This window comes from Falco peregrinus, chromosome Z, assembly GCF_023634155.1.
Source record: "Falco peregrinus isolate bFalPer1 chromosome Z, bFalPer1.pri, whole genome shotgun sequence".
Taxonomy (NCBI): domain Eukaryota; kingdom Metazoa; phylum Chordata; class Aves; order Falconiformes; family Falconidae; genus Falco; species Falco peregrinus.
The window spans coordinates 75591424-75603676 of NC_073739.1; the positions used below are offsets into that span (position 1 = coordinate 75591424).

The window sequence follows — 12253 nt, forward strand, 5'->3', positions numbered from 1 at the left end:
CAAGTAGGAAGGGACTTGAGTAAAGAGCACTGAGATGGAACGATCTGAGGGTCACAGATGAAAGCTGCTCTCCAGGTTCCCTTGATGTAACTTCTCTGTGTCTCAATGACAGTTTCATGGCACGAGAAAGGTAGGGCTAACCAGGGAATACAGGTCTCTCTAACTGTTTCCTTCTTTGCTGTATCTTGTCCTTCCCTGCAGTGATGATGACTTTGACATGTCCAGATATTCCTCCTCGGGATACTCGTCAGCTGAGGTGAGTTATACTCTTTTCTGCCATCCTCGCCATGAATTCTAATAGTAGAGCAGCCAGAAACAGCTTAGAGTGGCCTTGCCCTGCCAGAAATGGCTACACAATTAATTTACCAGTGGTCTGTGAGTCTGAAAGGGGCCACAGCAGAAACTGTGTCATGTTTCTTTCTTCCCTGGTGATCCAGTTGGCTCCATCCCCTCACTGCTGTGGCACAGAGATCTGCCTGCCGGCTGTTTTCACAGCTACCTTTGGCTTCACTTAGGCTTTTCCCAGTTCTGCTTAGTCCTGCAGTGTTAGCCCATGTGCTGCAAAAACAGCAACTTGTCTGTCCTGCCAGCTCAGCACCCGTGTGCTTGCCAAGGACACAAATAAAGCATGTAAGGGTGTGCTGTGATTTGCAGTTCTTGGGGCCGTCAGAGTCACCCAGTGCATGTTTACTTGGAGCAGGCAGAAATCCCAGGGAGGACTTGCACATGTGAACTCTTGCCCTTGCAAAGAGAAAAGGCAGGAAGCTCAGGCTTGTTAATCCCTCTGCATTGTTTCTGAAACATATTTCCAAAGTCTTCTAAGTTACTTGCTCAGCCTTTGCCTACTGCTCCTGCGGGATCTGATTTTACATCCAGGGTGCTGAGCAGCCATTCTGCACACAAGCTGCTGGGAACTCTTCCCTCTTGTATCCCTTCCCTGGGCAAAATATGTCTGAAACACAGAGAAACAGCCAAGAGCAGGAACCAGATCAAATGATCTGGGCCATCTCTGGGCCCTGATGAACTGTTGTTCACCCAGATTTGGTTGGACAGCACTTGAACCTGAGATTATGAAGAGCCCAGAGGCTTTACCACCCTTCAGCTGCCATAGTGTGCCCCGGACTGAGAGGAGGGACTGCCCAGCTGCTAGCTGGTTTATTAACGTTATTATTACATTACTTTAAATGAGGGCTCATCTTCATGGAAAGGTTACTCCAGAATAAAATGATGTATCAGCTCGCTACTCTGGAATACCTCAGTGTAGGTATTCCTGTTCTGGAAGAAGCTAGAACAGAAGGCAGCTCTCACCTGTGGTTGAAAACTGGGACTCTGCATTGGTGGGACAGCTGCTAATGATGGGGAAATACGTTCCAGAATAAGGGACCTCCTTTATCTTCTGACCATCAGAAGTAACAAGTCTCAAGTGTTTGACTGTTTGTCTCTTTGTCTGTAGCAGATCAACCAAGACTTGAACATCCAGCTGCTAAAGGATGGGTACCGGTTAGATGAGATCCCAGATGACGAGGACCTTGACCTAATCCCCCCTAAATCGGTCAACCCTACCTGCATGTGTTGCCAAGCCACCTCCTCCACCGCCTGTCACATCCAGTAGTGAGGCCGGCAGGCTGTGATCAGTGCTTTCCACTATAACTGTAAAACTTAACAGCCATTGCTTCCTCCTATGGTAGGACGTGCACCTCTTTGTGTTCATGGAGCCAGGAGAAACCAAAAAATTTGTTTTATGATTGGGTGATAAGTTATTTTAAACTATGGTTAAACAAAAGAGAGTTGCTCAAAGTACCAGGCAGTGCCTGGAAGAACTGACTGGTCTGGGGCGTGAATGCAGAGGGGTCCAGAAATACCTTCTTGGTTTGTGTAGGCACTGGGGATGTTTTGTAAAGTGTCTATTCCAGAATGGGAAGGGTCAGATGGGGCTGCAGGTAATCCTGCCCACTGAAACCAATCCATCTGCAAGATCAGGGGTGAGTCTGAGGTGTCAGGGGGTTTTACCTATGAGAGGAGGTCAGTTCTTAATTCATTCACTAAACCTCTTTAATTTGTATAATCAAAACTACACTGTAACTGGGGCACAGGAATGGGAACAGAGTAGGGCTTCCTTTCTTATGGTAAGGCTAGCCAGGACTAGCATGACACAATTCATACTTTTTCAAAGAGGACAAATAAGTGGCATTTCACTGTGAGTCAGTACTAGCTAGAGCTGTCATGTCACATATCCAATGCAGTCTACCCTTAGCTCCAAGTTAAATTATCATCAAACACAATTAGATTCAATCTACAATCCATCTGTGCTCTTCACAGATTCAGTCCTTGCCCGAGAGTACCATACTCCTGAGTTCAGTCCAGTCACGTATACTGAATTCAGCCTATATTTAATTCCCGTGAGACTCATCTGCTTCCAAAAATCTTGAAGTTTTTTCAGTTCAGAAAAAATGAGTCCTGTGTGAGACAGGACTAGAGCTGTACAGTCTGAAAGTCAGTGCCAGCAAAGCTAGTTGAAGAAAGCACATTTTTACAGTGCTTGACTGTTGATATTCTCTTGACACTGCATCTCTTGGTACCTGTGGGAGAGATTTTTTAACACTGAAGGCATCTGTGTGGTGATGTCAGACTTTAGGGGAGTTTTCAGCAACAGCAGGATTATTAACAGCTTCAAATCAAACATGAGAGGAAACTACTGTTTATCCTGTCTCTGCGCGCTTGAGAATCAGGTTTCGTCAGGTCCTGTGTTGGAAGCAGTTGTGTTTATTTGGTGCTGGAATAGTCAGGAAACCTAGTGTTACTTTAGATTGCTGGACTGAATTCATAGTTCACCAGCAGATTGTTTTGAATGCAAATTTCTGGAATTAGGAAACATGTCCACTCCTGGCCGCTCTTACGAAGCTGGCTTCAGCGTATGTGGGGCTCACCTGAGGGATGGGATGGCGTTTTTCTCAGTATTGAAATCCTTTGCCACTGGCAGGACCCTGTATTTCCCTGTCCTGCCAGGAGGAAGGACTGCCTGCCTTGGGTCATCACTTACTTCATAGCCTGGGGAAGGGAAAAAGCAAGGGCAATTCTGAGCTTCCATCAGAATTCTTGAGTCACAAGGCAGAGCCTGAGCTCCACCTCGACAGAGAGATCCCCCATCTGAAAACTCCATGAGGTGAGTTGAGTCTTTAAGAAGTCCTCTTCATGATTAGGAGGTTTAGGATTTAACATCCTGGTGTTTCACTCTGTGCGGTGCAAAGCATAGTAACATCCACAGCGTGAGCAAAAGACCAGGCACTCAAGATTCCTTATTATTCACTAGCTGGTACGGGTAACTGCTAAAGCTATGTTTGCTCCCCCTCCTTCAAACAGCACACTGCCACCCTGGCTCCAGGCCATAGAAAGAGGACTGAGTGATGCTGTTTGCTGGGCATCCCTGCCTCCTAATGCAGAAGTGCTGGCTAACTTAGCAGCTCCTCTAGGAAGAGTGTCCCTCAAGTGAATTCCTCCCCCTTTCTCACCATCTGGTAATGCTGAGGGGAAATATTTCCAAAATACAGCTCAGGCTGAGGTTAGCAAGTTGTCTGGAGGTGGGGTAAGAGCTCCAACAATGCAGTGTAGAGAGAAAAGATGAAAGGTAAAAAACATTCCTTAAGGAGTCTTTTTTCAATGGGGAATATAGTCAAAAACTAACAGAAGCACCATGATCAAACCAAATCCTATAGGACATGACTGAGTCTCTAAAGCTTTGCTTTTCTAAGGAGAAATTTTGCAGTTCAGCATTGGTACCATGCAGTGTTGTCATTGCATTTATCCTCCTGGGTCAGTCTCCGTGCCTTGCAGACAGGCTGCAGACGTTCAGCCTTTCCCACAGCCCTTGCTCAGGAGCTCGGAGCATTTCAGTGTGCCTGCTAGAGCAACAAGCTGTCTGTTTGCATGGGTCAGCTGTGGAGGACTGCAGGTCTCACAGGTCTCTGTCATGCTGCCGTCATGTTGAGTCTAAGACAGAATGAGGTTTGCTGACACTATCTCCCGGGGTTAACACCTCCTCTCTGAAGAACTGATAACCACTGTCACGTGGCACCACGACCAAGTCCTTTTATTACCCCTGTTGCTGGTTTTTGCCTGCCATACGCCCTCAGGCATTCCTCGAGCCTGCAGCCCTGAAACTGCCCTCAGCCCTTTGCATTGTGTGATGTGCACCTGCTTCTAGCGCAGCCCTAGAAAAGTAGGGAGGGAAGGAGATTAATGTTAATGTTAAGCACTCAGTGCTTCCTCCAAACACAGGCCGAAGCACAAGCCAAGTGTTTTTCCCTGCGCACAGGAGTTGGTTGCACAAATAGCTGGTTTGGCATGACAGTACAGGACCATAAAATGGCAATTTTTTGGCTTCTCCTCTCTATGCTTTGTGTTCATATATTTTATTAGGGGAATAAAGTAGAAAGGGTGGGGAAAAGTTGTTACCTGTGTAGGGTCATTATCAGGAAGGCTGAATGGATTAAGGCAATGCACATGTGGCTACCATAGAAAACTGAACACTAACCTTTCTGAACCGCAGCCCCTTAAGCAGGTTATGACCATGTGGCATGTTTGTTGGCTTGTTATGGAATATGGCAGACAGCCTGTCAGTATCTACTAACTGCAGATTGGGCTGGCTCCCACTGTCTGGTCTCATGTTCAGACTTTTGCTTCAGCCAGAGGTTTTCTTTGTGCCCTCATTGGAGCTTATGCTGTGGTGACTTCCTGGGAAGGTGTATAGATACATGGCCGTTCTGGCACTGCCCTTCTTAGGCCATTGTCTGCTGCCGTGGCCTGGAGAAGGCAAAAGCAAAGAGCACAGTCCTGACTCTCTGTTGCAGCATTATCAAGCCCTAAAATCTGCAGAGCTGCCAGGCACTCTCCTGAATGCAGATTGCATGCAAGAAAGCAAATTGTTCCTTATTCCAGTCTGTGCACCAAACCAGATGGTCTTCTCGGTCCAAAGCTGCATACAGAATACCAAGGGGAGAAGCACCATGGATTATGAAACACTGCATCACTGTCCATCTAAATTACCATGCAAACAGGATTTAAGGATATTGATGCTGGTGCTTCCACAAAGGAATTTGCATTTGATGCCTCCTAAAGCCAGACTGGCTTTCTGTTAGGATTTTATGTAATCTGAGTCACCAAATTACTAAGTTTAAGCAAGTCCTTTCCTTCTATCAGATGTTGATTTTGCCCTTTAATGTGAGCTGGCTTTGAACTCCAGGATCTCAGCACTCAACTCTGTCTCTCTAGTCCACAAACTCCCCATTTCCAGATGTCTGTGTGAGGAGGAACATCCTCCTAGTGTTGAGGAAGGTCTTTAGATAGTCTGCTTTTCTGGTGGTTGTACATAAACTTTGGCTTAAAGGAGGCTAATATCCAGGTGACCATCCCAAAGGCTCATTGATGTTTTATTGGACATATCATGAAGCCAACCCTTGGAAGAGCCACTGGATCATGTCTGACACTGCTGCATGTCCATCCCCAACACATATATTTGGCCATTGGGTCTGCTATTCTGTTCTGGCCGTCTTGCCTGCAGATGCCTTGCAACCACAAAAGCAGGTGACCAAGCCTGCTGCATGGACTTTGAAAGGGACTTCAGGATGCTCCCCATGGACAGGATCGACTCAGATGCTTCTGGTTTGTCTCTCCAGCTCCTTTCCCAAAAGAATAGCCCCTGCTCAGCTGTGTGCTGGCTGACACTTTGGTCTGCAATCCTGAGCAAAATCCTTTCCTCTCCATGCTGAGTCTGTCCTCAGGCTGGCCTGCAAAGCTGTACAATGGCATGCAGGAGACTTGAAAAGTGCAGCGCCCTGTATGTGACTCAACAGAAACATGAAGATGCTTTTGAAGAAAGGAAGGACCCAGCTGGGCACCAGATGGAATGACAGGAAAATGAAAACAAGCAGTAACGAGAAATGTTGCCAAGTGCTGTCTTGGCCTAGGGCAGATCCCAGTTGTCCGAGTTAATCTATCTCAGTGCAGTGCTGATACCAGCAAGGAGCAAAGCTTGCTTTCAGATGCACACACCAGAAACACCATGTCCCTGAGCTGGCACCACAGCCAAATACAACTGCAGAAAGTCTGAGGAACTGTTAACAGAAACTGTCTCAGAAATGAGATCTGGGGTCCCTTGCTGCTGTTGGCACGTGGTACGTGTTTGCTCTAACCTCAGGCAAGTCACATCCCCTCTTGATGTCCATTCCCTTCTGCAGCACAGGGAAGAAACCTGCCTTCCCAAGATGATACCACCACCCTGCACGGGCATTGCCGAGTGTGTAACAGGCCCTGCTGATAGGATAGCTCTGCAAGCAAGATGTGAAAAGCATGCTATAGAATTTTTACTCATCTTTTCGAAGTACTACTTTGCTTTCCCTCTGTTTACCACCTTCTGATGTTGCTTGCATGTGCCAGAAGGCTGCGGGGTGGAGGTTAGTAGAGAGATTAAACAGCTTCGGAGGAAGATGTTTGGCAAGGATGTGTTTCCCAGCTATTTGGCAGCTGGCTGTCACACAACTGGCTTCTCAATCCGCATGCTGCCACAGGGAACATGTAAGAAGATACGGTGGCCCAACAGCACCATCCCCTGCTAGCAGAATTAGGGAACTTAGCAGCGCAGCTGGGATAGTGAGTACTGATGAGGGGGAAGAGAGCACTGAAGGGCTCATTTGGGATATTCCCACATCTGTTTCATGCTCTTTCTTTTAGCCTCCACGTAATCATCTGAGGGTATAAACTGCCAGCTTTGCCTGGGCTTTTCCTTGACTTTTCCATTCTCCATTCAAGCTCCCATGCAGTATAGCCACTCTTACCTAGAATGAGGTAGGCTTTGTCACCTGGCTGCTGCTTGGCTCAGCAAGTACAGACTGCATGTTACAAAGAAACATCTGCATAGATGGGCAGTGCCACAGGGCAAGCTGGGCTAGGTTGAGCCTAAGGGGAAGGCATGGGAAGGTCATTTTAAGGTGCTTTTCACCTGTAGGAGAACATTGCATCCTTGTCAAATCCTTTCAGGGCTTTCCTGTGAGAGAGATTGCACCAAACCTTGAACCACATCTCGTCAGACAAACCCACCTCTGTTAAAAAGCCACACAAGCCCTGAAGCAGAAGGGCCAGCAATTTAGCATAGAAGAAGAGGCTGTGACCTGGGATTACCTATGGAAGATTAATGCAGGTTTCTCACAGCAGCTGGCACCTGTATTTTAACTCCCTGTAATTATGCAGCAGAGCTGCTGCATTGCTTCCAAAAAATTATGTCCCCTCCTTTGCCGGCCTTGACATTGGTGGCAATCGCAGGATCACAGCAGCTAACTGCTTGCTTGGCTGAGCACTGCTTTCACAGCTTTCTGGGGAGGCAAATGTTGGGGACTAATGGAGATTACATGGAGCAGAGCACTGTGGCCCATGCAGCCGTGCAGCAAGCCATGTCGCAGAGTGGCACGGACCCTGGCAGGACAGGTTGCAGCCTTCCCTGGTGCCTGTGGAGAGCAGCCTCCTCCCTTTGCTTCCTAGATCCATTTGCCACTGTTGGTGGTGCTGAGCCTTTCTCTGAGCAGAAAATGCTGCTGCAGCAGAAGATGGATTTGCTCCTGAAAGGAGCCCACCAGGCTGGTTATGTCTGGTCTGTGGAGCCATTTCCATTGTAACAAATGGTGATACAGGCAGTGGGATTGCATCAGGGAGTGGAAGGTACAAAAGAAGCTTCATTAAAATGTGGCTGTCTGAGATACATCACTGGAAACGAGCACAGTAGGCACCAGGACATGAAAAGGCCATCGAAAGACCATGCTTAGATAAGTCCTGTTACTTCCCAAGATGTTCACCCTCCCATAGCAGCATTTCTACCCTAGCTACCAGTGGCCTCAGGTGAGCTCACTGGCAAGCACTGCTCTCCACCCAGACTGCCATCTTGCTTCTGTACCCCACAAATCTACAAGTCCATAGTTACCCACCTTCCTCAAGCCTGCATGATTTGGGAGATGCAGTTTGTTGGGAGATGTAATACAGATGCATGGAGACAACTGGAAGACTTGGACAAGCTCTGTTCACAACAGCCCTTCTCGTTTTTTCACCATCTCCATCCCCAGCTCACAGACTTCCTTGGCCAGTTTCTTTGCACAGAAAAGCCACAGTAGCAGCTGTATTTGGCTTGTAGCTGCCTCTGTCCTGAGACAAACTCAAGGCAAACATCAGACGAGCGGGAGATCCAGCAAACATGACGGTGGGTGAGACAGAGAGCAGGCTGGGATTTCTTTTCACCCACCTGAAGGCCATGGGGCTGAGAGTTCACCAGGCTAGTGCAAAACCTTGGTGTGATCCAGCAAGCTGAGCCAGCTGCCTTCACCCTGCCAGTCTCAATGCTGCGGGAGGTCTGGGACCCAAGCACCAGGTCCCAGGCCTGCCAGCCCACGTGCTCCTGGTGTGTGCTGGAAGACCTGCAGCAGAGGTGCCAGTGGGATGCCTGTCGGCTGTGCTCTTGCTGTGCTGGGGCACGGTACTGTAAGACACACTGGTAGGGCTGTAGTCCTGCAGAAAGAAAGACTCTTGCAGAGGATGAAGTCTTTGCAGGGGTGAAAATTCAGAAGGTTGGGGTGTTCCCCCCCTTTTTGCACATTTTTAACCATTTTTAATCCTTCAACAGACGTTATGGGACTTTCAGTTTAATAAAGGAAATGAGCCACCATTAAACAGCTTTCTGAAGGGTCTGAAAGCAGGTGCTACTCACATCAGAGCTGGTCTGTGCCTAACATGGGACTTCCAGACCTCATTGTACATCTGTAGCTGAGTCACCCCATGTGCTGTGTGAGGACTGTGGTGGGAGAGTCAGCACTGGCCATCATGCCAAGCAGCCATGGCTTCCCAAAGAAGAAGAATCAGACCAGGAAGTGGGTGGCAGAAGGAGCAGCGATGGTAGAAGGGTAGCTAGTTGTCACAGGTAATCTTCATTATCCATGTCCAGTGGTCAGTCCTAGAATTGCAAGCCTTGTTATATTGCACACATCCTCCTTCCACTCTTCTCAAAGCAGCTGTCGCCAGCCCTTCCCCCTGCCCCATGCACTAGTGATGAGCATCAGAGGCAATTGCACCAAAGTGACTCTCAGCCCAGTTCTGCATACCACTCTCCCACCTGAACCCAAGGCAGCCCAGACAGCTGGCCTTCACTCTGCTTGAGTTTCTTTCCTTGTGTACCACAGCTTCCTCCGCATGCACTCTAGCAGGGCAATACAGGAGGCTCTGACCACGTCCCAAGAAGCTTCTTTACCCCTGGCAGCACATTGCAGACATGCACCTTACTGGGAAGGTACTGGGTCAATGCTGGTGAGATCTGGCATTGTCAGTCATGCATAGTTGATGGGGATCCACTAGGGGAAGCTGGCAGAAACTGGCTACTGTCCCTTTTCTTTTATTTTGGAGGAAGAAGGGGATTCTTTTGGCATTATGATTATTGTCCACCTTCCAGTGGCTAAGTTCTGGGCTGCATTAATAATTGGGGTTTGTTGGCTGTCCAGGCAGGTATGGAGCTTTGCACTAATCTTAACAGCGAACATCGTGGCTGTATCCAGAGCCTGGATACAAGGCTGCATTTCTCTTATGCTGGCAAAGTGCTTTCAGCAGGCTCCAAATAGACATTTCTGGCAGACAGGGAAATGGCACTCCTCTGAGCACAGATCAGATCTGCACTTCCATTTAGTGTCCTCAGCTTGGAAAACACGCAACCCAAGCAAACGCTTCCCAGGCCTCCTTTCCCCGTGCGGTACCTGCCACCCCAGGGGAAGAGGCTATGGGAGATATTTCAGGATCACCAAAAGCAAGATCCATTTTGGATGTATTTAATGGAAATATCTTTCAGGAGGAAACACCTCCCAACCTTTGCATTAATCTTAAAAGAAGGGGATAAATTTCTGGCTGGCCTTGCATATAGTGAAACATAGCTGAAACAGCCAAATGTAAAGTAGAGTTAAACGTAGGGTTTGACCTGAATAACCTTTTAATTAGGAAGATAAATTTGTTGTAGCTTGACCTTAGTCCATGTTAGGAACCTGCTAATCATTTGACATGCAGAGCGTATTAATGCTGCACTTAACTTGGCCATTGGTTTTATTATCTGGTTTTAGGAGCTTTTTCACTCCTGAAGCATCAATCTGCATCTTTTATGGATTTTCTTTCCTTTCTTTTTTCCTCATTCAGAACATGTAGCACACTGTTGTACTTCTGTTCCCGTCTGCGTAGAGTATTGCCTTAAACAGATCAGTTGTGTTGTGATTTCTTTCTGGTTTTCTTTTTTCTACCATCAGTTTTATGCATTAATTTATTTAAAACTGTGCGGGTTTTGTTTTGTTTTTTCCAAAAACAGGAAACGTGTAATATTTTTTTTAACATTTCCATTGCAGTATTTATCATTGTTACTGGTTGTGTGTAGTGTTAACAGAATTAATGATATTAAAAAGCATACATATGAAAACCAGCCTGCCAGCCTTTTTCATTGGAGCAAACCGGGATGAGAGGGTATGAACTGCACCATCTCCTCTGAGCCCACAGCGGTCACAGATACTGAAATCGGGGTGCCAGCCTTCACACTGTGGCCAACACTGGCCTGCTTGAGCCCAGGAAGCGGCTGGTGTGGAGCTGCGCTGTATGGCCCAGGTAAACCCACCAGGGCCAGCCAGCCCCCAGCCAGCATTTGGGAAGCTTCTCCCCAAGGCCTCAGGAAGGCATGCAGGCTGCACCCAGCCATTGCGTCTGAGCTGAGACAGAAGCGGAAAGAAATGCTGCGTCTGTACAACACCGATGGGTGAAGTAATGTTTTCTCCAGCATTGCAGCCATTTCTGCCGCTCAGGGTTGTTGGCATGAGAGCCAAGCACTGATTTTAATGTCCATCACCAGCAGCTGGAAACCCCAGGGACTGCCAGGGACAGGGAACAGCTGTGGGGGAGCCAGTGGCCCATGCTGGCAGGCAGTCCAGTGCAAGATTAGTCCCCCCAAAACAGAGGCTTGGACTACCTCTCTGCAGAGCCGTACTCCCCAGATCTGTGCCCTGGGGTGCTCCAAGGCCACGGAGCTGGGGCAGCGGGTAGGCACCTCCATATCCACCCTTCCCTCCAGTGGAAAGCCTAAGCCTGGCTCAGAAGAGACCGGCAGGCTGTGAAAATCAAGGACAGATTGTTTTCTTCCTTTCACCTCTGACAGCTCATTAATCACATTTCCCTGGGGTGCCCCAGGCTGCTCAGCCCCACCATCACCTGCAGCAAACAGAGCAGGGCTCTGCAGCCCTTCAGGCTGGCATCCACCCTGCCAAAGTGGACGCGGGGTCTTCACCATCACCTCCAAAAACATGGCAGCAGAGGGACCAGCGCCAGGAGCAGAGCAGGGCTCCGAGTTGGCACTGCGTGATGAGCCAGGCCAGACTGTGGCTTCTATAGGGGCAGGGATTTCTGCTCAACTCCCCAGCTCTGGGAAAAGCAAACCCAGTTCATGCAAATCCCTCCCTCACATAACCCAGCTGCCTTTATGTATTGAGATGCATGAGGACCACTCACTCTGCAGAGCCCATCACTCAGGACAGAAGAGCAAACAAACCACACAGGATCACCTGAAAAATTGCAGCTTTTTCATTAGAAAGGGAAGATGGAGCAGGTGATAATTCCCCTGGCTTCCCCAGCAGGCTGGAGCACCCATGCCAGGCGATGTGCAGCAGGCATTGACTGCACTGCTGTGGTGGTGTGTATGCGCAGCTGGGCTGCTGCAGGACTTCTAAGGAAATACGGGAGAGAGGAGCTGGAAAATCCACAGTCGCTGCTCCTGCACCACCCACAATTAAGTTATCTTGACTAGGACCAGCTGAAGCTGTTTCTTATTATTGTTAAAGTAATTGTCTGCAGGAGGGGAGGAAGCCTGGAGCAAGGACAAAGCCAGGAGGGTGCAGTCCATGGGAGGATGAAGGCAGCAGTTGTTGTGCCCTAGGTAGAACCTATGGGACTGACAGAAAGCCACCAAATGCCCCTGCTCCAACTAAGCACCACCCTAGTCTGGCACAGCAGTGGCACCAGCCTGGTTCCATTTCCTATGTAGGCTGCAAGCTCCCAGTCCCGCGCAGTGCTGCTCATCCAGCGGGGCATACCTGGGACCCTCGGGGACTCCAAGCACTCCTGTCCCAACAGGCTGCTGCACCATGTACCTCTTCTCCAAAAACCACAAGACCCTCATCAGCACATGCACTGACTCCTACAGCCCACC

At 48.6% G+C, this 12253-nt stretch overlaps 1 protein-coding gene across 12 annotated transcripts in view; it reads left to right on the plus strand.

Moving 5' to 3' along the window:
* Positions 1-10480, plus strand: part of FAM219A (family with sequence similarity 219 member A) — a 103079-nt gene extending 92599 nt beyond the window's left edge. For 9 of the 12 annotated variants that reach the window (XM_055790701.1, XM_055790706.1, XM_055790703.1 and 6 more), the window contains 2 exons: positions 202-256; positions 1454-10480. In XM_055790701.1, the coding sequence (XP_055646676.1) occupies positions 202-256; positions 1454-1612 (214 nt within the window). In that variant the 3' untranslated portion in view covers positions 1613-10480. The remainder of the gene's footprint in view (positions 1-201; positions 257-1453) is intronic. The other 3 variants (XM_055790702.1, XM_055790707.1, XM_055790710.1) reach the window with 1 other exon arrangement.
* Positions 10481-12253: the final 1773 nt, after the last annotated feature.